The 27,694-nt window shown below is 42.6% G+C and overlaps 1 protein-coding gene across 3 annotated transcripts; it reads right to left on the reverse strand.

The window, feature by feature from the left end:
* LOC139174016 (NLR family CARD domain-containing protein 3-like) lies at positions 1-22,017 on the reverse strand. 3 transcript variants are annotated; one of them, XM_070764032.1, is made up of 9 exons: positions 21,917-22,003; positions 18,656-18,898; positions 17,000-17,373; positions 14,621-14,701; positions 11,121-11,177; positions 8,100-9,879; positions 5,707-5,793; positions 3,072-3,239; positions 1-401 (listed from the first exon to the last, which is right to left on the reverse strand). In XM_070764032.1, exons 3-9 carry the CDS (start codon positions 17,328-17,330, stop codon positions 68-70), a joined length of 2,838 nt encoding a protein of 945 aa, XP_070620133.1. In that variant the 5' UTR covers positions 17,331-17,373; positions 18,656-18,898; positions 21,917-22,003; the 3' UTR covers positions 1-67. The 3 variants fall into 3 exon arrangements, with proteins under 3 accessions (XP_070620133.1, XP_070620135.1, XP_070620134.1); XM_070764034.1 differs by lacking the exon at positions 18,656-18,898; XM_070764033.1 differs by lacking the exons at positions 5,707-5,793; positions 18,656-18,898 and having other exon boundaries at positions 21,917-22,017.
* Positions 22,018-27,694: the final 5,677 nt, after the last annotated feature.

Below are 27,694 nucleotides of genomic sequence, written 5' to 3' on the forward strand. Positions count from 1 at the left end.
TCAAAGACTACCTGTATTCCTTTATTTAATGAAAAGCAAGGATGGGCTCAGATAAAGAGGTGACAGATCAGATCAAATAGGATTTGTTGCTCTTGTCTTCTTTTTTGTCCTCTTCCAGGATAGCGGCGATCTTTTTTTGAAGCTCTCCAGCTTTTTCCTGCGCTTCCTGGCTAGCTTCTGGATCAACTGTGTCCATCAAAGTTTCCAGAATCGTACCCAGGGCTCCAGCATTCTTGACCGACTCCATTTGCTCAATTGTGATCTCGTCCACCCAATCCAGATAATTCTGGAGCAACGCCGTATCAGTCTGGAAACTGCTGACGATCTTAAGCTTGGGTTTTCTGTGTCGCAATTCAGAGAGGATATGTTGGCCTGCTTGGCTAAATGTATTCCCTGTAATGCTGAGAAAGAATTTGAAATTAATAATGGCCAAGCCCAGTTGAAGGATGTACTAATAAAGCTAAAATATGCTATGAATTACTTCCAATACTGACAGATACAATTGCATATGCTTTGTAATAGCTTTGCTATGTGCGGAGAGGGGCGGCATACAAATCTAAATAATAAATAAATAAATGAATGAATGAATGAATAAATAAATAAATAAATAAATAAATATGTTACACAGGGTCAGTGTTCCCTCTAATTTTTTGGGGGGGTGGGCGGAAAAGTATAGTGTCTGAGTGGCAGTCCCTTCAGGACTGGGCGGCACAGAAATAATGAATGAATGAATGAATGAATGAATGAATGAATGAATGAATGAATGAATGAATGAATAAACAAACAAACAAACAAACAAACAAACAAATAAAAAACCCACCCTGTTTTGCCTCAGAGAATTTCAAAATAAAATACTGTACTGTGTGTCTATAACAATGAGCTCATAATAGGGCAACTCTATCAATATCAAATTGCCACTTAAATAGTTGAGCTAGTTTCAAACTAGATTTTGATTTTCTTTCTCTCTTCCTTACTCCCATTCTTTTTCTTTCTCTTTTCCTTCCTCTCTTTTTTCTATCTATTTCTCTCTCTTCCTCTCTTCCTCTCTTCCTCTCTCTCTCCTTCCCTCTCACTCTTTCCCTCTCGGCTTCTGGGCAGGTTTGGAAAACTCTTGAGTTGATGATGATTTTTAAGTGAGCGATTGCTCACTGCTCAGCTTAGAGGGAACTATGCACAGGGTGTCCAGCAAACCTGAAAAACAAGGAAATTAGGGAATTATCAGGGAAATCACCAGTTTGGGAAATATCAGGGAATTATCAGGGAATACGTGAAAAAAACCCCAGAATAAATCAGGGGGAAAAAACCAAACTGTATTAAAATGTTAAAAATCAGGGGGAAATCATGTTAAAAAAAAACACCAGATTGCACTGAAGCAAAAATGAACATAGCTGTGGCAACAACTTGCTTCGACAGCTACCGATATTTCTCCACGGCTCAGCCGTTTTGTATAATGTCATCTACGACCGTGCCTTAACTAGATTGCAAGTTACAGGGAAATATCGGGGAATTTCAAAATGATTTCCCCCTGGGAACAGTATTTGCAGGTTCCATATTTTGCAAGATTTCCTATTTGCTAAAATTTATTTGCAACCGCCAAATCAACATATCTTCCCGGTTATTTGCAAACATAACAGTGGCTGCTTTGTACGTGACTTCCTTCTCTCAAATATCTCACTGCACTTAACTTACCGCACCTTGTATGGTTTACCAGTTGCACAGTGGCACTCTAGAGGATTAATGACACAGTCTAAAGGATTACTGGTTGCTCTCTCCCCTCTTTGGAAGAGCTCCATAGTGATGGAGGAGTGGTGCCTTAAGTCCACCCTCAGCAGGAAATGACCTGACCATGACAAGCGAGAAGCATCTATACCAGTGTTTCCCAACCTTGGCAACTTGAAGGTATTTGGACTTCAACTCCCAGAATGCTGGCTGTGGAATTCTGGGAGTTGAAGTCCAGATATCTTCAAGTTGCCAAGGTTGGGAAACACTGATCTATACCAGTGATGGTGAACCTATGGCACGGATGCCATAGATGGCACGCAGAGCCATATCTGCTGGCACGTGAGCCATTGCCCTAGCTCAGCTCCAATGTTCACGTGTGTGCCAGCCAGCTGATTTTTGTCTCACACAGAAACTCTGGGAAGGGGTTTCTGGCTTCCAGAGAGCCTCCAGGGGCATGTGGGAGAGTAAAATAAATAAACAAAACAAAACAAAATAAAATAAAATAAAATAATAAATAATTTTTATTTACAAATATACATTAAAACAATAACAACCGACAATACATTTACATCTAAACAATGTACAGAACACACACGAAACTTAAAAAGACGAATCTATTTTGTCACCCCTCCCCTCCTACAGCTGGCTCTATTGACAGCCAACATTTGGTTCTTAGCAGTATTGAGACCAGTGATTTAATTAATAACCTATATTTAATGTTTTGTATTGTATATTAATGCATGTAAATTCTTTTTATACAGTTAATAATAAAACATACCTAACTCGCTTTCTATTGAAAAGACAGAAAAAAAAGGTTATATTGATTCTTGGTGTTTTTGCCTTTTTAACATTCCTTTATCACTCAGCACTACTAGTAATTGTTCTTTTATTCAACTATATATAGAAGTCTTTCTAAATCTGATAGTATTTTGAGTTGTCTTGTTCTTTCAGCTCCATTGTTAACTTATCTGCTTCTGCACAATCTAGCATTTTTTAAAATTAAATTCCATTCATTTGGCATTGCTTCATCTTTCCAGAATTGGGCTATAGTTATTCTTGTTGATGTTATTAAGTGTGGTATCAAATAGTACTTTTCCTTCTCCATCTGGTTTTCAATTATGCCAAGCAAAAATATTTCTGGTTTCATTTCTAATTCAATATTAATTATTTCTTTTATCCACTTTTGAAGTTTGTTTGCTTTAACTTGTCTACACGTCCACCACATATGAAAATATGATAAAATAAAATAAAATAAAATAAATGGTTGTCATGGAAGCCCTGAACTCCTGAGCTGCGTCTGAGGATTTGGCAAAGATTCTCACAATGAACAGGCACTTAAGCAAACTCACCTCAGGAGCCGGAGAGTTGTATTCCCGGATAGACAATCCAAAATATTATTCAGGCCTCTGTCGGTAAGGTCTGTAAAGTCCAAATGAAGCTCTTTCAGGGTGGTGTTATCGCGAAGGGCATTCCACAAGAAACGGGCCCCACTGGACCTCAGCCGGTTGCCACAGAGCCTTGGGTAGAGTAGAAAGATGTATGCAAAGCCAACAATTATCTAGTCCCGCAAAGTCGTCTAAATCTCGCATCCCCACTCATAACGTTGTGTAAAGTCTTCTCCAGCAGGGAATTCCAAACAGTTTTATACCAGAACAGATTCAACTTAAGGCAGTGATGATGAACCATTTTTTCCTTATGTCCCGAAATAGCATGTGTGTGTGCTGTTGCATAGGAGCGAGTGCCCACACCCATAATTTAATGCCTGGGGAAGATGAAAACAGCTTCCCTTGCCCCCTAAAGGACCTCCGGAGGCTGGAAACGGCCTGTTTCCCAACTTCTAGTGGGCCCAGTAGACTTGTGTTTCACCCTCCCCAGGCTCCAAAAGCTTCCCTGGAACCCAGGGAGGGTAAAAGCGCCCTCCATCCCCCCACAGGCTTTCTGGAAGCCAAAAATGCCCTCCCAGAGCCTCTGTGCAAGCCAAAAATCAGCTGTCCGGCACACACATGCACGTTGGAACTCAGCTGGGGCAACAGCTTGAGTGCCAGCAGATATGGCTCCGTGTGCCACCTGTGGCACCCATGCCATAGGTTTGCCATCACTGTCTTAGGGTTTTCCAAAGAAATCCTCCCATCCACCAAAAGTGAAGAAAGTGTTAAATCTGGAGTCCCCGGCTGAATGGATTTGAATGTTTTAGTATCAAGGGTTTTAAAATTAATTTTAATTTGTTTTATATTGTTGTTCGCCACCCAGAGTCTGGAAGGAGTTGGGCGGCTTATGTATGTATGCATGTATGTATGTATGTATGTATGTATGTATGTAGAGGGGCGGCATATAAGTAATAATAATGATAATAATAATAATAATAATAATAATAATAATAATAACAACAACAACAATAACAACAACAATATAATAATAATAATAATAATAATAATAATAATAATAATAATAATAATAATAATAATAATGGAAGGAAGGAAGGAAGGAAGGAAGGAAGGAAGGAAGGAAGGAAGGAAGGAAGGAAGGAAGGAACAAAACATTCGGAAACCAATCCACAACCTCGGAGGACGAACCTCCACCCTCATTCCCAGTGAAGGGCTGCAAAAAATTTTACTACCACACGGTGGGCTTGTTTTGTGGGTGTGGCTTGCAGGCCAGGTGACCAGGTGAGAGTAGCTTGATGATCATGTGACCAGAGGGTGACTTAAAGGTCATGTGACTGGCTTAAAGCTGGCCAACCTGACGTCACTCACCTCAAGGGTTTGGGTTAAGGTTAGGGTGCCTGGCCTCTCTTCGCCTCAAGGAGATACGATTTCCTTATCTATTTACTATTACTGAACATCCAAAATTTACTATTTAATTCTATGTACAGTATATATGCCATATATGTACATATATGTACATACATATTACACACAGGCACACAAAAATATACGTTATCTACTATATAAACTGTATGTACATATACATACAGTTTATATAGTAGATAACGTATATTTTTGTGTGCCTGTGTGTAATATGTATGTACACACACATGTATGCACAACTCTTCTAAAATTATACACATTTAATCTCATTTACTGTGATGGGAAAAACATAGAGCCCAGAAGGGAAAAAAAGGGGGAAAAATCAAAATCTTTCCACCAGTTCTGCATATTTGATCAAAATATTTGACAGTATGGGTGAACAGTGCAGTCAGGCGGAAGGGAAAGCAAGTAGGATGCTTGGCTGCATAGCTAGAGGTATAACAAGCAGGAAGAGGGAGATTATGATCCCGCTATATAGAATGCTGGTGAGACCACATTTGGAATACTGTGTTCAGTTCTGGAGACCTCACCTACAAAAAGATATTGACAAAATTGAACGGGTCCAAAGATGGGCTACAAGAATGGTGGAAGGTCTTAAGCATAAAGCGTATCAGGAAAGACTTCATGAACTCAATCTGTCTAGTCTGGAGGACAGAAGGGAAAGGGGGGACATGATCGAAACATTTAAATATATTAAAGGGTTAAATAAGGTCCAGGAGGGAAGTGTTTTTAATAGGAAAGTGAACACAAGAACAAGGGGACACAATCTGAAGTTAGTTGGGGGAAAGATCAAAAGCAACATGAGAAAATATTATTTTACTGAAAGAATAGTAGATCCTTGGAACAAACTTCCAGCAGACGTGGTGGATAAATCCACAATAACTGAATTTAAACATGCCTGGGATAAACATAGATCCATCCTAAGATAAAATACAGAAAATAGTATAAGGGCAGACTAGATGGACCATGAGGTCTTTTTCTGCCGTAAGACTTCTATGTTTCTCTGTTTCTAAAATTTTTCTACCAATTCTGGGTACCTGACCATACCCGTAGGAGCCCATCACTGCTCATTCCATACAATAGCTAGTTTAATTGCATGAGTTTCATTCATAGTATTCCTAAAACAAAGTTTTTCCACACATTTTAAACGAAGTATTTTACGAACGTCTCTACTTACTCTAGTCTTTCCAGACAGCACTGGGGGGACCTTAGTATGGTAGCTCCAATTTCTGCTGCTTCCCAGTCTAGAGAATTGTATTGCAATCTGAAATGCAAGGGACCTAACTCGGTTAGCCATCCTCCGAACGTGACACAACCCACAGGGATCAACAGCTTATCAAACAGGTTAAACATCAAGGTTAATGCTAACCCTTTCTGGCACGCTTGTATAGTTCCAGCCACTGCCTTTGGCTACCCAGATAGCTTAAAGGTCACGTTTCCCTGTAAGACAAGTGTGATGAAGTTTTAAACAGGAAACCTGTGTGATATTTAAAAATGCACTACCATCACACACAACTTGCTTTACCCACATGTCCAGATGTGCTGGAGGTCTAGTACCTTGATTTTCATAAAATAACCTGACCCATTTGGAAGGCCCTAAATTGAGGAGGATGTATATGCATCACTTAGTTGCAGTAGGAAGAGTGTCTTTTGTCAAGGGGATGAATAGAAACAAGCTTTTAACCAGGGTTGTTCAACCTATTGTGCATGCACAAGTGTTCACACCCATAATGAGTGTGAACTTGACTGTAAAAAATATGATTTCAACAATTGAGTTATCGGAGCGTGGAACTCATTACCGGACTCAATAGTCTCAACCCCTAACCCCCAACATTTCTCCCTTAGACTCTCCACGATTGACCTCTCCAGGTTCCTAAGAGGCCAGTAAGGGGCGTACATAAGTGCACTGGTGTGCCTTTCGTCCCCTGTCCAATTGTCTTTCCTTTCTCTCACTTTTCATATATACATTTTCTTCCTTTCATATATCCTCTCCTATAAGTTCACTTTTACCCTTATATATATTGCTATATGTCTATTTTTCTTCCTATGTATTTATGTATTGGACAAACAAACAAACAAATCATTCATTCATTCATTCATTCAATGCTTGGGGAGGGCGAAAACAGCTTCCCCCACTCTTAGAGGCCTGCTGGAGGCTGGAAAGGACCTGCTTTCCAACTTCTGGTGGGCCCAGTAGGCTTGTGTTTCATTTCCCTGGATCCAGGGGAGGATAAACACACCTTCCTCCATCCCCCTAGAGGCTGTTTGGAAGCCAAAAAGGCCTCCCGGAGCCTCTGTGTGAGCCAAAAATCATCTGGTTGGTGCACACAGGAACGTTGGAGCCGAGCTAGGGCAACGGTTCAGGGGACAGCAGATATGGCTCCGCGTGCCACCTGTGGCATCCATGCCATAGGTTCGCCCTCACTGGCATAGGATGTAAAGTACAGTCGTACCTCATCTTACGAACGCCTCTTCTAATGAACTTTTCAAGATACGAACCTGGTTTTTAAGATTTTTTTGCCTCTTCTTCCGAACTATTTTCACCTTACGAACCCAAGCCGCTGCTGCTGGGATGAAGGGGTTTCTTTTTTCCCCCTTTTTTGAAGAAAGGGAGGGGCGGCTTGGAAGGGGAAAGACTTTGCATTAACAAAAGTAGGAGAACAGCGTGCTTGCAGGCACTGAAAGGGTGTCTTTTGAAGAAAAAAAAGGGAGGGGCGGATTGGAGGGGGAAAGACTTTGCAGAGAACAGCGTGCTTGCAGAGGCACTGAAAGAGTGTCTTTTGAAGAAAGAAAAGGGAGGGGCAGCTTGGAGGGGGAAAGACTTTGCATTAACTAAAGTAGGAGAACAGCGTGCTTGCAGAGGCACTGAAATGGTATCTTTTGAAGAAAGAAAAGGGAGGGGCGGCTTGGAAGGGGAAAGACTTTGCATTAACAAAAGTAGGAGAACAGCGTGCTTGCAGGCACTGAAAGAGTGTCTTTTGAAGAAAAAAAAGGGAGGGGCGGCTTGGAGGGGGAAAGACTTTGCAGAGAACAGCGTGCTTGCAGAGGCACTGAAAGAGTGTCTTTTGAAGAAAGAAAAGGGAGGGGCAGCTTGGAGGGGGAAAGACTTTGCATTAACTAAAGTAGGAGAACAGCGTGCTTGCAGAGGCACTGAAAGGGTGTCTTTTGAAGAAAGAAAAGGGAGGGGCGCCCCCCTTGCCTTTCTTCCTTCCCACTCACCCTTTAGCCTAGCCTTGCTTCTTCCACCCGCCCCCTTTAGCTGCTCCTCCCTGCCCTCTGTTCGCCTCCCTTCTAAAGTTTGGGATTTTCCTGAAGGATTTGCACGCATTCTTTGCTTTTACATTGATTCCTATGGGAAACATTGTTTCGTCTTACGAACTTTTCACCTTATGAACCTCCTCCTGGAACCAATTAAGTTCGTATCATGAAGTACCACTGTAGTTCAAAAGCGAGGCATCTCTACAATGTGGAGTAGATCTGCCTTAGATTCCGCCTCCCTTGCGGAGCTGGGAATGGGATATTGATTTCTTTCAATCTCATCCTCCCTGCCTATTTAGGTCAAATACTCACTGCAGAGTTTTGCAGCAATCGAGATGGTCTTGCAGCTGCTTCAGTCCTCCAGTGCCCATATTGCTGTAGCTTAAGTTGAGATCCTGGAGCACCCGAGGCTTTGAGCAACTCAGGGCATACGCCAAAGCCGCGCAATCCGCTCGGTTCAGTGTCACCTTGGACAGATCCACCTCGCTCATCTCAGAAACGACCTTCCTGGTCACGTCATCCCGGCGCAGCTCTGCTAAGCAATGTATCAAGGACAGTAACGCCCGACCTGATTCACCTGTAGCCTTTTTTCCAAACCAGTCTGCCAAAAGCACAGCAGGGTCTCCTTCCCAACGGCCCCCAAGCAGCCCTTCCAACTTGCCTTCCAGTCTAGAGGTCAGCAACCCCACGAAGAACCTGAAAAACATTTGCAGTTTGTCCCACTGTGGGTGTCTGTTCAGGGCCTGCCAGGTGTAATTGTAAAATTGACCAGCGGATCCCTCTTCTGGGGACAGAAGGCTAGCAGTATCTTCTGGAGTTTTCCCATTCCACCAGAGATCCAGGCAATGAGTTAATTCCCCAGCATCGAAGTCCAAGTTAACCACTGAGTACAACGCGGCGAGAAACTCCTGTATAGTCAAATGGAAAAAACAGTAGATTTCATTGGTCTCCTCAAAGAAGATCCGATTCCGATAAACAGGTGGCAGAGTCTGTGGATCAACACCGAACTCCTGTAGCTCATCTGCATAGAACACGGTCTGTCCCCTTAGCAGACCATCGTAGGCCAGCTGACCAAGATGAAGTAGCAAATCCTTCTCCCTTCTCAGATCCCACTTCATTGCTCCATCAGAAGGAGGCTGGTGTGACTTCAGGATGGCAGACACATAAAGTAGATAGAGCTCAGTGATGGTGTTGGGTGGAGAGGCTCGGTTGTCCCCTTCATCCGAGAAGCATTGGTCCAGAGCTGTGAAGAGAATGAAGCAGTAGAGAGGAATGAAGGTGAAGTTGGCTAAGCCATGGTGAGTTGAGAGGTAACTCATGACTTCCCTGCCATGTCTGGAACTCTGGAAGAACTGGGAGACGTAGTCCTTCACTTGCACTTCTTCTAAACCGAGGGCAAGAACATGACGGTTAAAAAGGTCTGGTGGAAGAGGAGTAGAAGACCTGGATGTGACCAAAACGGTGGACTCGGGAAGCAAGGTCCCATAGAGGAGACCGCACACCAGATCTTTCACGTGGCATGGTTCGTCCGGCCAGAGGCAGGGGACTTTGCTGTCCAGTGGATGCCGGAACTGATCCAGTCCATCCAAAATCAGGAGGATCTCGCTTGGTCGTTCCAGCAATGCAAAAACAACCCTGCTCAGATGCGGGAACTTATGGAAAATCAACTCTTCTAAACTCTGGGTTGTGGTGATGAGGCTGAGCTCCTGGAGCGAAAAATCCAGGACACAAAGGAATCCTTGGAAGGCTCTGCCTACGGCCCAATAATGGAGCATCTTCTGGACAATGACGGTCTTTCCAATACCGGCAGGGCCGTTCAGCATGACACGGCGAGGCGGGAAACCCTCCCGGGGGAACGGAGAAAAAAGATGACACAGGTCGAGATGGGAAGAGGCATGGTAGGAACGGATCCAGGTCTGACGAGAGGCCAGCTGCAAGTAATCATGGCTGGTAGGGCTGGAACAGGGCCTGTTGAGTAGCAGGAGGTCGGGGTAGTAGACTTCAGGACATCTGCATGGCTCGCTTTCTCCCATATTGGTGCGCAGCTCCTCAGTCTGGGTCAGCAACAAGCGACGGTGGTTTTGCAGGGCAGCTGGAAAAACAAAAAGCAAAGGTACATTTGCAGAACGATTCTGGAGAAATCTTCAGCCCTGAATGTCCACAAAACCTCTCTTTTCCCTTCAGCTATTTGGTTCTTGTTGGATAATCTGCCTCTTTTATTCCTTTACTGGGTGATCTTATCCAAAGATGGACAATTATCCATTCTGACCTCACCTCCTCCTTCTCTTCCAGCGTAGTTGCTGGGGATTGATTGATTGATTGATTTATATTTATTTATATCTATCTATCTATCTATCTATCTATCTATCTATCTATCTATCTATCTATCTATCTATCTATCTATCTATCATCTATTTATTAGATTTGTATGCCGCCCCTCTCCGAAGACTCGGGGCGGCTAACAACAATGAAGAAAACAATGTAACAAATCCAATATTAAAAAGCAATCTAACCCCCCCCCCCCAATTTAAGAGACCAACCATACAAACAAGTATACCATGTATAAGTTCTATAAGCCTAGGGGGAAGGGAAAAAATTTCAATTCCCCCATGCCTGACGACAGAGGTGGGTTTTAAGGAGCTTGCGAAAGGCAAGGAGGGTGGGGGCAACTCTGATATCTGGGGGGAGCTGGTTCCAGAGGGTCGGGGCCGCCACAGAGAAGGATCTTCTCCTGGGTCCCGCCAAATGACATTGTTTAGTCGACGGGACCCGACTGGATTTTATTGCTGGATTTTATTCTGGATCTTAAAATAAGAGGGAATTGAATTAGCATCCTTTCTGAGTCTTAACAGCATGCTCTCACTAACAAACAGCACAGCCAGTGATGGGCTTCTATGGGTAGAACTGGTAGTAAAGTTTTGGTCAAGTATGCTGAACTGGTTTTAAAAAAATGGATTTTTTTATTTTATTTTTTTTCCCTTCTGGGCTCTGGGTATGTTTCTCCTATCACAATAAATGAGGTTGTATGTGTATAATTTTAGAACAGCTGTGCATGCGCGCGTGTGTACATACACATACAGTTTATATAGTAGCTAATGTATATTTTTGTGTGCCTATGTGCCCTTCATGGCATCGGACCAGAATATCTCCGGGATGGCCTTCTGCCGCACGAATCCCAGTGACCAGTTAGGTCCCACAGAGTTGGCCTTCTCCGGGTCCCGTCGACTAAACAATGTCGTCTGGCGGGACCCAGGGGATTATCTGTGGTGGCCCCGACTCTCTGGAACCAGCTCCCCCCGGAGATTAGGATTACTATCTCTTTGATATATTTACCTTTGAGTTGACGGTCCAAACCCCTCCGGAAACATGCGCTGTTGTTCTTTTGCGTATCTGCTTGGACAAGAGAAAATTATGTTGGAATTGGCCTCTCCTTCTTCATTGACTTCCGAGGAGTGTCAGTTTTTCTATGCTGGACCACCCTTTCCACCTGCAGAATGGACAGTGCCAAGGCCTGACCTTGTTGGGTTACTAGTAATGCCTCAAGAGTTTCAGAAAGCTCATCGGATCATCTTCCTCGGCTTCCTTTTTAGAGTTTTCGCCTTGTGCACCAGTTGCGACCCTACTTGGACCGGGAGTCACTGCTCACAGTCACTCACACCCTCATCACCTCAAGGCTCGACTACTGTAACGCTCTCTACATGGGGCTATCTTTGAAAAGTGTTCGGAAACTTCAGATCGTGCAGAATGCAGCTGCGAGAGCAGTCATGGGCTTTTCCAAATATGCCCATGTTACACCAACACTCCGCAGTCTGCATTGGTTGCCGATCAGTTTCCGAACACAAATGTTGGTTATGACCTATAAAGCCCTTCATGGCACCGGACCAGATTATCTCAGGGACCGCCTTCTGCTGCACGAATCCCAGTGACCAGTTAGGTTCCACAGAGTGGATCTTCTCCGGGTCCCGTCAACTAAACAATGTCGCTTGGCGGGACCCAGGGGAAGAGCCTTCTCTGTCGCGGCCCCGGCCCTCTGGAACCAACTCCCCCCAGAGATTAGAATTGCCCCCACCCTCCTTGCCTTTCGTAAGCTTCTTAAAACCCACCTCTGCCGTCAGGCATGGGGGAATTGAGATCCTCTTTCCCCCTAGGCCTTTAGAATTCTATGCATGGTATGTATGTATGTATGTATGTCTGGTTTTTATATTAATGGGTTTTTTAATCGTTTTTAGTATTAGATTACTATTGTACACTGTTTTATTGTTGCTGTTAGCCGCTCCGAGTCTCCAGAGAGGAGTGGCATACAAATCCAATAAATAAATAAATAAATAAACTCAATTTAGCTACCATGTGAAATGTCTACATTGCTTCCGGTGGATCTTATCTGGTCTTAGTTCGTCAAACTTTTAACCCATCTTGTTCCTTTAGGTCCACATGAACCTCTTTTGACCTCTTTTGCTTAAAACAGTCTATCTTTGTCTCTTTATCTCAATGGAATGCTTCACACCTCATTGGTTGGTTCTGCAACCCAACAAGACAGGCACAGACTTCAGAGGAGAATCAGAACTGCAGAAAAAACAATTGCTGCCAACCTGCCTTCCATTGAGGACCTGTATATTGCACGAGTGGAAAAGAGGGCTGTGGAAATATTTACAGACATCTCACATCCTAGACATAAATTGTTTCAACTCCTACCCTCAAAACGACGCTATAAAACACCACGCATCAGAAACAGCTGGACACAAGGACAGTTTTTTCCCAAATGCCATCACTCTATCACACATAATCACACATAACGCATCGCACATAATTCCCTCAACACTGTCAAACTGTTTACTAAGTCTGCACTACTATTAATCTTCTCATTGTTCCCATCACCCGTCTCCACTAATGACTGTATGGCTATAATTTTGTGGCTTGTATTCTTAAGATTTACATTGACTGGTTCCTAATATGATTGGATTGCTTATTTGTACCTAGACTATCATTAAGTGTTGTACCTTATCATTCTTGATGAACATATCTTTTTTTTATGTACCCTGAGAGCATATGCACCAAGACAAATTTCTTGTGTGTCCAATTACACTTGGCCAATAAAAATTCTATTCTATTCTATTCTATGCTATGCTATGCTATGCCATGCCATGCCATGCCATGCCATGCTATGCTATGCTATGCTACTCTACTCTACTTTGCTCTACTCTAATCTACTCCACTCCACTCCATTCCATTCTATTCTATGCTGTGCTGTGCTGTGCTACGCTATCCTACGCTATTCTATGCTACTCTACTCTACTCCACTCCACTCCATTCTATTCTATTCTATTCTATTCTATTCTATTTTTACGTCTGTTGTGGTTAGCTCTGGCCCAGCTCCTGCCCCAAGGACTGTGGATGTGGGGGAGACATCCACATGCTGCAGGCCTGTTTTGCCCCTGGTGGAATCTGCTGATGAAGGCTCCTGTGACCAAGAAGACATGAGTGACAGAGAGGATGAGAGTGGGGCAGACAGCTCAGAAGGAGATCAATTATCTAGCTCCTCCTTGGATTTGGAACAAGAGTTAATGATACAGCCACGCGTGCGGAGAGCGATGCATAGGCAACAACAACTGAGAGATTATTATCAAAGAAAATGATGCCACCTGTGGTTGGGTGGGACTGGGGTAATTAGTGAGGCTGCTATAAAGAGCAGCCTGTGGGTTTGGCCATTGTGGAGGATTATCTGATTGTGTTTCGTGACTGCTTTACTGACTTTTTGTGTGCTGATTTTCCCCCGTTGTGAAACTAAACCAGGGCAAAGTGTGTTTCACTTTGTGAAAAAAGAAGGACTGTGAATTGCCTCACAGCTGCAAGCTAAGTATCACAGAATTGATAAGGGACTTGTACAAATTACCAGTTTGTTTGGAGACAAGTGCTCTTCGCTATACCAAAAGAGGGCTTAGTTTAACTGAATTTTCATTATAAAGAACATTGTTTTGAATTTTCAAACGTGTGTGTGTCTGAAATTGTCTCTGTGCATTTGTGGGAGGATTGTATCAGAGAGCTCGACAGGACAATGTCGAACCATTATGTCAGGTGCAAATAACCAGGAATAGGAGTTGAGTTAAAGGCACTAAGAATTTATTCTTGCCATCGATATAAAAAAATCTGAGCAACTAAGAATTCCAGGCTAAGTTGGCATTAGATAAGGCTCAACAAACTTCACGAGGTTGGGGTACTGGACTTGGTTTTCTTGTGGTTGCAAAATGACTCCAAACTGATGACCCACCCTCTATTCAGCCTGCTCATCTTCTACCGATTGTACACAGTTTATTGAATAAACTGCATTAGCTGCAGTTTGCAACTACAGTAGGCACTAATCCATGGTTTCATAGAAGGACTATCAGTCCTGGACTGCAGCAACCCAGATGGCAGCTAGATGGTCCCAGAGAGAACATTTTAATTCTAACTCATTGTGGCTCTGTAGCCATTTGGAGTTTTGGCATCTCAGATCTGGGTTTGTATGATTCAGGAAGCTGGAAACAAGCATAGCTTCATGCAGTATTTCTCTTTAGAAGCTTGACGATATGTGGATATCAACTCTTAGAATTTTGGGAAGGGAGGTCAACGTGTCTTCAAATTGCTGAGGTTGAGAAATACCAGCTTAATCCAATGTGGGAACTCAGGTATTAATTGAATGTCTTAAAACATTGGCCAAAATTCTACCCCTTTAAAGAAATTGGGTCAATTAGCCTCAGTTTTAATTGTAAGCGATTTGGAAATGACTTATCTCAGCAAGAATAAATGTGATACACAGATCAAAACTTCTCATACAGTCATTTGGGAACATAACTTGCCTGCAGATATCCGTGGCAACTTATATGTTTTGTTTTGCCAAAACATCAGCCAATTCCATCTGGAAGTTTTAAGAGGAGGATCTAGAAAAGAACAGAGATAATTTAGAAGCTGCATAAAATCTAACTGTTGACCTTAACCCCATTCCTCTGATTGGGTTCATTTTCTTCCCCCATTAAACGCAGGATAAACATACCCCAGTAATCATTTTTTGGCCTTGGGACATATACATTTTTAATCCTTGGAATGCAGCTGAAGCATCTTCAAGGCATGTTTTGCTGTCCAGGTAATATAATGTTTTATGTCTTTTCTCAACCTAAGTTTTGATGCGGAGATGTTAGCCTTTCAAGGTAGACTAGAACAGGAAACCAAATACAGTGGTACCTCTACCTATGAACACCTCTACTTACGATGTTTTCTAGATAAGAACCGGATGTTCAATATTTTTTTGCCTCGTCTCAAGAATCATTTTCCACTTACAAACCCGAGCCTCCAAAACTGTAATCTGAAAAGGCAGGGAGAAGCCTCTGCGGGGCCTCTCTAGGAATCTCCTGGGAGGAAACGTGGCCGGAAAAGGCAGGGAGAAGCCTCCACAGGGCCTCTCTAGGAATCTCCTGGGAGGAAACGTGGCCGGAAAAGGCAAGGAGAAGCCTCTGCAGGGCCTCTCTAGGAATCTCCTGGGAGGAAACGTGGCCGGAAAAGGCGGAGAGAAGCCTCCGCAGGGCCTCTCTAGGAATCTCCTGGGAGGAAACGTGACCGGAAAAGGCAGGGAGAAGCCTCTGCAGGGCCTCTCTAGGAATCTCCTGGGAGGAAACATGGCCGGAAAAGGCAGGGAGAAGCCTCCATAGGGCCTCTCTAGGAATCTCCTGGGGGGAAACGTGGCCGGAAAAGGCAGGGAGAAGCCTCCGTAAGGCCTCTCTAGGAATCTCCTGGGAGGAAACATGGCCGGAAAAGGCAGGGAGAAGCCTCCATAGGGCCTCTCTAGGAATCTCCTGGGAGTAAACAGGGCCAGAAAAGGCGGGGAGAAGCCTCCGTGGGTTCGTATCGGTGTGACACTCTGGACCACATTGGTATGAACCCATCACTGCTGGTAAGTGAAAAAATTGTCCAAACGGGCAAACCGGAAGTGCCTTTTCCTGAACTTCCTGTTTGTCTGTTGGGGGATTTTTTTGCCTCTGGAGGACAAAACGGCCTTTCCCAAGGTCGAAAATCAGCTGCCAGTGTGCACATGTGCGCTAGAGCTGACACAGAACAAAGTCTCGCTTGCCCACACTCCCTCCCTCCCCCTACATGTGCCATAGGTTCGCCATGACGGACATAGAACAATACTAATTTTATGATAAAGATATAGTAAAATAATTTTGAGAGTTGGTTTGAAAGGTGAACAGTGACAGGCTTGCCTATCCCTTAGACCAGGGGTAGGTAAAGTTGGCTCTTCTATGACTTGTGAACTTCAACTCCCAGAATTCCTGAGCCAATCATGCTAGCTCAGGAATTCTGGGAGTTGAAGTCCATATGTCATAGAAGAGCCAACTTTGCCTATCCCTGCCCTAGACAAAGAGCCCTTGAAGAATAATTGCATTGGCTGCCGATCAGTTTCCGGTCACAATCCAAAGTGTTGGTAAAGCCCTACATGGCATTGGACCAGAATACCTCTGGGCCCGTCTTCTGCTGCACGAATCCCAGCAGCCGATAAGGTCCCATAGAGTTGGCCTTCTCTGGGTCCCATCGACTAAACAATGTCATCTGGCAGGCCCCAGAGGAAGAGCCTTCTCTGTGGCGGCCCCAGCCCTCTGGAATCAACTCCCCCCAGAGATCAGAATTGCCCCCACCCTCCTTGTCTTTCGTAGATTGCTTAAGACCCACCTATATCGCCAGGCATGGGGCAATTGAGACATCTCTCCCAGGGTTATATAATGTTATGTATGGTATGCTTGTGTTGCATGGTTTTAAAATGTTGGGTTTTTAATGTGTTTTCTTTTAAACATTAGATTTGTCACATTGTACATGGTATTATTATTGTTGTGAGCCACCCCAAGTCTGCGGAGAGGGGCGGCATACAAATCTAATAAATTATTATTATTATTATTATTAATTATTAACAAGCCAGAGGTGGTATTCACTGACCTTCTTCGAGCAGTTCGCGCCACCTTCATGCATGCGCCCAGCTTCCCACGCATGCATTTTACTCATGCGCACACTTTCAATGCATGCGTCGGGCCACAAAAACATGGCTAAACAGGCTGCATTACACCCTCCCGCCTGTAGTCACCGCTACCAGGGCCCCCGAACCAGCTGAATACCCCCTCTGGAACAAGCATTTAGGCTTATGTCCCATTTAGCTGACACCAATCGAGCCATATTTATTGTGTCCATGATACCTGATGGGATGATAAAATGTTCTGTTTTGCTTCGATTGAACACTGCCTCTTGCAACCAGTGCTGGAGATCAGGGCTGTAGATCTCTTGCAGTTCTTTCAGCTTCTCCAGAAACATTTGGCTTGCTTCTGGGCTGTTCCTGGCCCTCTCCAGAATGTAAAAGACCTGGTTCTTCTTGGGTCTGAGGGCCATCAAGGAGAAATACTCTGACCGAGGGATGAAGCCAGAGTTATAAAGCCAATGAAGCAGAGGAGCTGGACATGGTTCGAGCCAATGCATGAGTTGATCCCAATAGCCCTGGATTAGATGTGAACAACGTGCGGAATCATCCATCTTGCAGCAGGACTGGAAACGGGAGCGAAGGATGTCAGAGCTTCTGTTAGGAATCAATAAAGGAGAATATTTGTAGGGTTGAAGGGCTTTTTTGATACTACATAATAATAATAATAATAATAATAATAATAATAATAATAATAATTATTATTATTATTATTATTAATTGGATTTGTATGCCGCCCCTCTCCGTAGACTCGGGGCGGCTAACAACAATGATAAAAACAGCATGTGACAATCCAATAATAAAACAACTAAAACCCCTTATTATAAAAACCAAACATACACACAGACATACCATGCATAACTTGTAATGGCCTAGGGGGAAGGAATATCTTAACTCCCCCATGCCTGGCGGAATAAATGAGTCTTGAGCATCGGACCAGAATATCTCCGGGACCGCCTTCTGCCGCACGAATCCCAGCGACCGGTTAGGTCCCACAGAGTTGGCCTTCTCCAGGTCCCGTCGACTAAACAATGTCGTTTGGCGGGACCCAGGGGAAGAGCCTTCTCTGTGACAGCCCTGACCCTCTGGAACCAGCTCCCCCATGAGATTAGAACTGCCACCACCCTCCTTGCCTTTCGTAAACTCCACCTCTGCCGTCAGGCATGGGGGAACTGAGATAACTTCCCCAGGCCTATACTGTTTATGTATGGTATGTTGTGTGCATGTTTTTTAAATTATGGGTTTTTAGTTTTAATTATTAGATTTGTATTATATATTGTTTTCTATTGCTGTTGTGAGCCACCCCGAGTCTACAGAGAGGGGGGCATACAAATTGAATGATTGAATGATTGAATGATTGAATGATTGAATGATTGAATGATTGAATGATTGAATGATTGAATGATTGAATGATTGAATGATTGAATGATTGAATGATTGAATGATTGAATGATTGAATGATTGAATGATTGAATGATTGAATGATTGAATGATTGAATGATTGAATGATTGAATGATTGAATGATTGAATGATTGAATGATTGAATGATTGAATGATTGAATGATTGAATGAATGATTGATTGATTGAATGATTGAATGATTGAATGATTGAATGATTGAATGATTGAATGATTGAATGATTGAATGATTGAATGATTGAATGATTGAATGATTGAATGATTGAATGATTGAATGATTGAATGATTGAATGATTGAATGATTGAATGATTGAATGATTGAATGATTGAATGATTGAATGATTGAATGATTGAATGATTGAATGATTGAATGATTGAATGAATGAATGAATGAATGAATAAATAAACAAATAAACAAATAAACAAACAAACAGTTCTGGGATTAGGATTTTCCACATACCAAATTTAACCGGTTGATTGATAGACAAAAACGGAAGGAAAGCCATATAGAGAACACAAGGAAGGACAACATGGAGGTGATCATAGCTAACTTTCCAAGCTTCTCAGCTTCTCCAGCGTTGTGTAGGGTTTCATCTCCTAGGTGAGGAAGAACTCCCACGCAGGTGCAAAGGCTTTTTGAGGGTTTGGCTTCCTGCCCAACTTTTATTGCTTTTATTATTAATTGAACGGCTCACCATCCCTTCTGAACGAGAGAGGGAAGTAAACTTAAACAGAAATGGACCTTGCGATCTTGACCTTTCTCCAAGGAAACTGAAGGGAGGAGCTGATAACCGAAGCCAAGAAGGTTAAGTTTGCATTCCAGCAATGTTTAAATTCAGTGACTGTGGATTTACCAACCACGTCTGCTGGAAGTTTGTTCCAAGCATCTATTACTTTTTCAGTAAAATAATATTTTCTCACATTGCTTCTGATCTTTCCCCCAACTAACCTCAGATTGTGTTCTTGTGTTCACTTTCCTATTAAAAACACTTCCCTCCTGAACCTTATTTAACCCTTTAGCATATTTAAATGTTTCGATCATGTCCCCCCTTTCCCTTCTGTCTTCTACAGATTGAGTTCATGAAGTCTTTCCTGATACGTTTTATGCTTAAGACCTTCCACCGTTTTTGTAGCCCGTCTTTGGACCCGTTCAATTTTATCCATATCTTTTTGTAGGTGAGGTCTCCAGAACTGAGCACAGTACAGTGTTCCCTCGATTTTTGCGGGTTCGAACTTTACAAAATGTCTATACCACGGTTTTTCAAAAATATTAATTAAAACATACTTCGCGGGTTTTTTTTCCCTATACCACGGTTTTTCCCGCCCGATGACATCATATGTCATTGCCAAACTTTCATCCACCTTTAATAAATATTTTTTAAAATAAACTTTAATAAATAAACATGGTGAGTAATAATCTAAATGGTTGCTAAGGGAATGGGAAATGGTAATTTAGGGGTTTAAAGTGTTAAGGGAAGGCTTGAGATACTGGATAAAATAGTGTATTTACTTCCGCATCTCTACTTCGTGGAAATTCAACTTTCGCGGGAGGTCTCGGAACGCATCCCCCACAAAAGTCGAGAGAACACTGTATTCCAAATGTGGTCTCACCAGCACTCTATGCAGCTGGATCACAATCTCCCTCTTCCTGCTTGTTAGACCTCTAGCTATGCAGCCAAGCATTCTATTATTATTATTATTATTATTATTATTATTATTATTAATTAGATTTGTATGCCGCCCCTCTCCATACTTGCTTTCCCTACCGCCTGACCGCACTGTTCCCCTGTTTTGAGACTGTCATAAATCACGACCCCTAAATCCTTCTCTTCTGAAGTTTTTGCTAACACAGAACTCCCAATACAATACTCAGACTGAGGATTCCTTTTGCCCAAGTGCATTATTGAATCATTCTTTCTCATCTTTGAAAGCATCGAACGTCATGTTTACACAAGCATCTGTTAAAAGCAGCCAGTCCAGGGTGCAGAGGCCCTGGTAGAAAGAAACAGTGACCCTGTTTCAGCACAAAACTCAATTAAATATAGAGTGGTGCGGTGTGGGGGGGAGAGGAGAGGCTGCCATCCGAGGTGCCTCCAGCTCAAAATCTGTGCTCGTTTTGGAAACTCGTCAAATGACCTTGAGTGGCTTGTATCTCTTCGGCTTAACTATTTCAGGAAGTGGGAGTTATTGGACAAACAACCCAGCCATTACAAAGCATTTACGAACCAATGAAGATGAGCAATAATAATAATAATAATAATAATATAAAAAGCTACTTAGTCAAGGCTGCAGTCCTTAAGCGCTCTCACACTGGAGGTTTTAAAGAAGTGATTGGACAACCAATACACAATGCAGGTTGTAGAGGATATACTCGTAGTAAAATATATCAAGGGAAGAATAGAAGAGAAGATATAGGAATAAAATATATCAATGAAACAATGCAGGGAAACATATAGGGATAGAAGAGAAGATATATAAGATATAGGAGAGACAATAGGACAGGGGACGGAAGGCACACTAGTGTGCTTATACACGCCCCTTACTGACCTCTTAGGAATCTGGAGAGGTCAACCGTGGATAGTTTAAGAGTAAAATGTTGGGGGCTAGGGGATGACACTACCGAGTCCGGTCATGAGTTCCATGCTTCGACAACTCGATTACTAAGGTCGTATTTTTTACGGTCACGTTTGGAGCGGTTAATATTAAGTTTGAATCTGTTGTGTGCTCTTGTGTTGTTGTGGTTGGAGCTGAAGTAGTCGCCGACAGGCAGGACGTTGCAGCATATGATCTTGTGGGCAATACTTAGATCATGTTTAAGGAGTCATAGTTCTAAGCTTTCTAGATGGCGAACCTTTTTTCCGTCGGGTGCTGAAAGAGCATGTGTGTGTGTGCTATCGCGCATGCATGACTGCCCGCACCCATAATTCAAAGCCTAGGGAGGGCAAAAACACCTTCCCCTGCCCACCAGAGCCCTCCAGAGGCCAGAAACAGCCTCTTTCCCAACTTCTGGTGGGTCCAGTAGGCTTGTGTTTCTCCCTCTCCAGGCTCCAAAGGCTTCCCTGGAACCAGGGGAGGGTAAAAATGCCCTCCTCCATCCTCCAGGAGGCTCTCTGGAAGCCAAAAATGCCCTCCCAGGGCCTCTGTGTGAGCCATAAATCAGCTGGCCGGCACACACATGCACATTGGAGCTGAGCTAGGGCAATGGCTCACGTCCCAGTAGATATGGCTCCAAGTAGCACCTGTGCCATCACTGATATTGCCTTTCCTACCTGAGTAGGAGGTTAGCAATAAATAACATCTAGACTTATACACCGCTTCATAGTTCTTTTACGACCCTCTCTATGCGGTTTACAGAATCAGCCTCTTGCCCCCAAACAATCCGGGTCCTCATTTGACCCACCTCGGAAGGATGGAAGGTTGAGTCAACCTTGAGACGGTGGTGAGATTTGAACTGCTGAACTACAGCTAGCCGTTAGCTGAAGTAGCCTACAGTGCTGCACTCTAAGCACTGTGCCACCCTGGCTCTAGTTGGACTCGAAGACCTCCAAAGTCCCTTCCAACTCTGTTATTTTGTTTTCCTGCTTTAAGAAGCAGATGGAGGGTCAAATGAGGAGATATAAGGAGGGAATAGCATTAATTATTTGATTTTATTACTGTAATATGAACAGCAGTTCTTCCTAAGCAGCTTCTCTGGTTCCCCCTGACTTCTCTTTCCACTTACCTTATGATCTTGAAGGTCTGCGGTCCTGGCAAATGTTCTCCATTATACTTAGAACGTAGGATCCAAAAAATGCTCTGGCCCTTCCTGGTGCTACACAAGTGATTTTCTATCAGGGCAGCAACCTTTCGCAAGCCTACAGATCAAAAGTTCCCAGGGTGTGGCTCAAAGCAACCTTGTGTCGTCAGGAACAGACAACGCATACTTTCTTTGACAGAATACTTACTTACTTACTTACTTACTTACTTACTTACTTACTTACTTACTTACTTATTTGTCAAACAATTATAGGGTGATAATTTGTACATATAAAACATTAGATAAGTAATGATAAAAAAATAGACAATAGGACGGTAGGCACAATGGTGCGCTTATACACGCCCCTTACAGACCTCTTAGAAAGGGGGAGAGATCAATTGTAGATAGTCTAAGGTTAAAGGTTTTGAGGTTAGGAGTAGAAACCACAGAATCAGGTAGTGGATTCCAGGCGTTGATTACTCTGTTGCTGAAGTCGTATTATTTTTTGCAGTCAAGTTTGGAGCGGTTGACATTTAGTTTAAATGGATTTCATGCTTGTGTGTTGTTGCAGTTGAAGGTGAAGTAGTCGTTAACAGGTAGGACATTTTGGTATATGATTTTATGAACTATAATTAAGAGACGACGGAGTTGTAAGTTGTCTAAACCAAGAATTTCAAGTCTGGTGGAGTAAGGTATTTTGTTGTGAGAAGAGGAATGAAGGACTCTTCTTGTGAAATATTTCTGGACTCTCTCAATTGTGTTGATGTCAGATATGCAATGTGGGTTCCATATAGGCGAGCTGTATTCTAGGATTGGTCTGACAAATGTTTTGTAAGCTCTTGTTAGCAGTTCAAAATTACCAGAGAAGAAGCTGCGAAGGATTAGGTTAACAACTCTTCAAGCCTTTTCGGCAATGTTGTTGCAGTGGGCTCTAGGACTTAGGTCATTGGATATGAGTACTCCAAGGTCTTTGACAGATTGAGGGTTATCAATAAATTCAATTCCTCCAAGTTTATATTTAGTATTCTGATTCTTTTTACCAATGTGTAAGATAGAGCATTTAGTGGTGGAGATTTGAAGTTGCCAGGTTTTAGACCATTCTGCTACGTGGTCAAGGTCTTTTTGAAGGGTAGCAGCATTGTCGGTGGTATTAAATACTTTGACATCATCTGCAAAGAGAACGCAATTGCTAGTGATGCAATCGCAAACATCGTTTATGTATAGTATGAATAGTGTGAGTCCTAAAACACTACCTTGAGGGACACCACTCTTAACAGGAGCAGGAAGAGAAGTGGCACTTCCTATTTTGACCACTTGTTGTCTGTTAGATAGGAATGCTGTTAACCAATTGTGTCCAGAGATGCCGTAGGATTTGAGTTTCAGAAGAAGTTTGTTGTGGACAACTGAGTCAAAGGCTTTGCAAAAGTCGATATAGATTGCATCAATTGGATACCTGGAGAAATAATGCAACAGGACCAGCTTTTCCCCAAAACTTTTATAAGATCCGGCCAATGGTGGGTTCTAAAACTTTTGCTACCGGTTCATGCGCATACGTGTGGCTCCAGCCCTTTGGAACCATGTCCCTCCGGAGATTCGTACCCTTGCCCACCCTCCCGGCCTTTCGCAAGACCCTGAAGACTCATCTTTGCCAGCAGGCATGGAGGGGACCATGAGTGTAAAGAACCAACTCCAGCCAATGTTATGAATGGTTAATTTAATTGAATGAATGAATGTGGCTGATTGTTCTTAGGAAAATGGGTTTTTTTTTAATGTTAGATTTCTACACACTTTATATTTCTATTTATTTCTGTTATAAGCTGCCCTAAGTCAAGGACTGAATAGAAATCAATCAATCAATCATTCATTCAAACAAACAAACAAATAAATAAGAATGAAAATGAATGAATGAATGAATGAATGAATAAAAATAAATGTACAGATGTACGAACTCATAGTATGTAGAACAAGAATGTTAAAATATTTAATCTGGATGTGTGTAAGTGTTCGTTTACATGTCGTGTTTGTGCTCTGTTTTTAATATATATATTCAATAAAAATTACTTTTAAATCAATAAATAATAGGTAGGTAGGTAGGTAGGTAGGTAGATGATAGATAGATAGATAGATAGATAGATAGATAGATAGATAGATAGATAGATAGATAGATAAATGTCACTATAAGAATCATTTGCTGCAGTTCAGCATTCTGAAATAATGGCATCTGCTCCGTATACTCTAAATTACAATGGCAAAATTTATTGAATCAAAAGGAGCAGTTTGGTGTGTAGTGGTTAAAAGCACTGAAACCAGAAACTCTGACTTCTTATCCCCCCTTACGCATGAAAGCTGGATGGGTGATTTGGGGCTAATCACCAGGATTCTGTGAGTTCTGGTCTTACCTTAGCCATGAAAGCAAGTTGGTAACTTTGGGCCAATCGCTCTTTCTCAGCCCGACTCGACTCACAAAATTAGTTTCGCTATTGGGATTATGTATATCACCTTGAATTGTACAAAATAAAGGTACGGTATTGTTCTGTCTGGGTCCCCCCAGACGCCAACACCAACTAAAAAGAGTATCCAGACACACTGGTAAAAAGCAAAGGCAGTTTATATATTCGAAAGCAAACACAGGTAACAAAAACTGTTCTTACAGACAGGAACGTTATGAAGCTTCACAGAGGTTTCACGAAGGCCAGGCAATAAAACAGGATTCTTGCTGGCAAAAACAACGCTGGAGGTAATAAAACCCACGCCTCCCCCAAGTCTTCATCCTTCGAAGCCACAAGCCAGGATCAGAGACGCCAAGAATCGAAGCAAGGTCACAGGACTCCCAATTGATAACTCTCCACAATACAGTAAGGGCGGGCCTGCCTTTTCAACCCTGCTGAGGAGAACCACACCCAAACCCAGCTGTTACCAATTCAGGGATGGAAATACCTTGCTAATTGGCCCCTTCTTTGGGCTGCCCGTCTCTGCCTCATATCTATGATAGCCTGGGCGTCTTCATCTAATGAATCCAGGCTACTTGCTGGGGAGACCCCCCCCCCACGGGGGTCTCAGGCTGCTCTCCCTCCTCCTCTTCCTCTTCTGCCTGGTCCTCCCCCTCCTGTTCATCGTCCTCCCCCTCTGAGCATGGATCCGGCAGAGTTCCAGCCGTTCCCTGAGGAGCCTCAGGATGAATCACAACAGGTATAAACCTAATAGAGATCATCTTGGCTTAACAACTTTAATCAAGGCCGGAAACTCCAGTTGTTAAGTCCCAAAGGTGTTTTCAAGTTTCTTCCACTGCTCTACCCTGAAAATATTGTCCAACAAAAAGCACGTTTACTCACATTTCCTTTTCTGCTAGGCATTTATTTATATATATCTATATATATATAAATAAACCCAAACGACCACTTTGTGGGTGAGAAAGGAAGAAGCAAAATAAACCTTTTCTGCTTGGCTAACTTTTGTCTTTCTGTTCCCTCAGCTGTGGATGCACACTTGCAAAGACGTCACTATATATTGCTAACACAACTGTCCTGTGTCCCACTAGCATGTCAGCCTTGGAACTCGCAGATTGTGTACGCGTATACAGTGCGCTGAACTATAAACACACAAATCAACAAACCAGCCAAGGCTGACATTAGCCAAACCTACCCCGTGCCTCACTTTCTTGGAAGAGACCTTCTAAGTCAATATTTCTCAAGCTTGGCAACTTCAAGACCTGTGGACTTCAACTCCAAGAAGTTACACTTGGGTTCTTTTTCATGCAATTGACTTGCTTCTTCAATCAAGCCATGTCATCAAAGCGTTTGATGGTAAACAAACCTCGGAGTCTATCGGTCACGGGGCGAAGGAGGTGACGAGAAAGGAATGATGGTTAAAATCAAACCAGCTCAGCATCTTTAGGCAAACTGAGATGCACGTTTTGTTACTGGAGAAATCGGTTGTGTGAATTTAGCCACTTTCTTTGGACAGCCAGAGGAAGGCCTGGTGAAATCGTACTGATTTTAATCAGTGGGTGGTTGGTCTTCACCACCCCGACTTTCTTTCTTTCTTTCTTTCTTTCTTTCTTTCTTTCTTCTTTCTTTCTTTCCTTTCTCTATCTATCTATCTATCTATCTATCTATCTATCTATCTATCTATCTATCTATCTATCTATCTATCTATCTATCTATCTATCTACTTAGTTAGTCAAGAATGTATTGATAGTATACAAAGATATAACAGTGTTTGCCCTAGAACAAGGACAGAAACACCAGCCTGAAGATGACGAGTGGGACCTCGTCGAAACGTCGCCAGAAATTTCCAAATCCTACACGGGAAGAAACCTGAATATACCAAGACCATTAGATATAACAATGTTTATATATCTGATACTACTATTTATTTATTTATTTATTTTGTCCAATACACAATACATATAGAAGAGAATAGACATGAGGTAATATATATAAAGAAAAATATAAAAATAGAGGAGAAGATAAATGAAAGGAAGAAAATATATATGATATATGAGATAAAGGAAAGACAATTGGACAGGAGACGAAAGGCACACTAGTGCACTTATGTACACCACTTACTGACCTCTTAGGAACCTGGAGACGTCAATCATGGATAGTCTAAGGAAGAAAAGTTGGGGGTTAGGGGTTGACACTATTGAGTCTGGTAATGAGTTCCACGCTTCGACAACTCGATTGTTAAAGTCATATTTTTTTACAATCAAGTTTGTAGCGGTTAATATTAAGTTTGAATCTGTTGCGTGCTCTTGTATTGTTGTGGTTGAAGCTGAAGTAGTAGTAGTAGTAGTAGTAGTAGTAGTAAGACAGAAACATAAGGACAGGGGATGGAAGGCACACTGCTGCATTTATACATGCCTTTACTGACCTCTTAGGAATAGGGTGAGGTCAACAGTGGACAGTGTAAGGGTAAAGTTTTGGGGGTTAGGTAATGATATTATAGTCTAGTAGCGAGCTTCATGCATCAACTACTGGGTTACTAAATCTGTATTTCCAGCAGTCTATGTTTATTTATTTATTTGTATGTTTACTTTAAGTTTGTATCTGTTGTGTGCTCATGTGTTGTTGTGGTTGAAGCTGAAGTAGTAATTGACAGAAAGGACATTGTAGCAGGTGATTTTATGGGCTATGCTTGGGTCGTGTTTAAGGCGACGTAGTTCTAAGCTTTCTAAACCTAGGATTGTGTAGGGCATTCTGTTGCAAGTGGAGTGGACGGCTCCTCCAGTAAAGTATCTCTGGATGTTTTCTAAAGTGTTTATGTCCGAAATGTGGTGTGGGTTCAAGGAAAATTAAACCCACACCACATTAATCAATGGGGATTTCCCCCCCATTAATCAATTCATTAATCATAATTTAAACAATGGGAATTTAAAGCCCTCTGATGTAACTCATGGGGGGATAAGGAGGAATCTGCTTCTTATTGGCTCTACTTTGCTTGAGAAATCAAGTCTTGAGCCCAGTGGGCATCGGTTCAAAAAAAGCAGTCGAAAATGAAGAAAGAGAATTGAGAAATGAACAAGAGAGAAAGTGGGAGTTGGGGAGGGGATAAATGAAGCAATGTTCTTTCAGTATGATGGAAGAAACTGCTTGCTGGGAGGGGGTTTCAGAGAACTCATTGTGGGTAGTAGGGGGGGGATTACTCTTGCACTTAGGAGTGATGTGCAAGTTAAGAAACATGTACAAATATCCTGCCTTTTACTCTATGACCCTCCCTCCCTCCAGCCAAGTCTCGTGGACTCCCCAATCTTCTCTTAAATCT

This window comes from Erythrolamprus reginae, chromosome 11, assembly GCF_031021105.1.
Source record: "Erythrolamprus reginae isolate rEryReg1 chromosome 11, rEryReg1.hap1, whole genome shotgun sequence".
NCBI classification, from domain to species: Eukaryota; Metazoa; Chordata; class Lepidosauria; order Squamata; family Dipsadidae; genus Erythrolamprus; species Erythrolamprus reginae.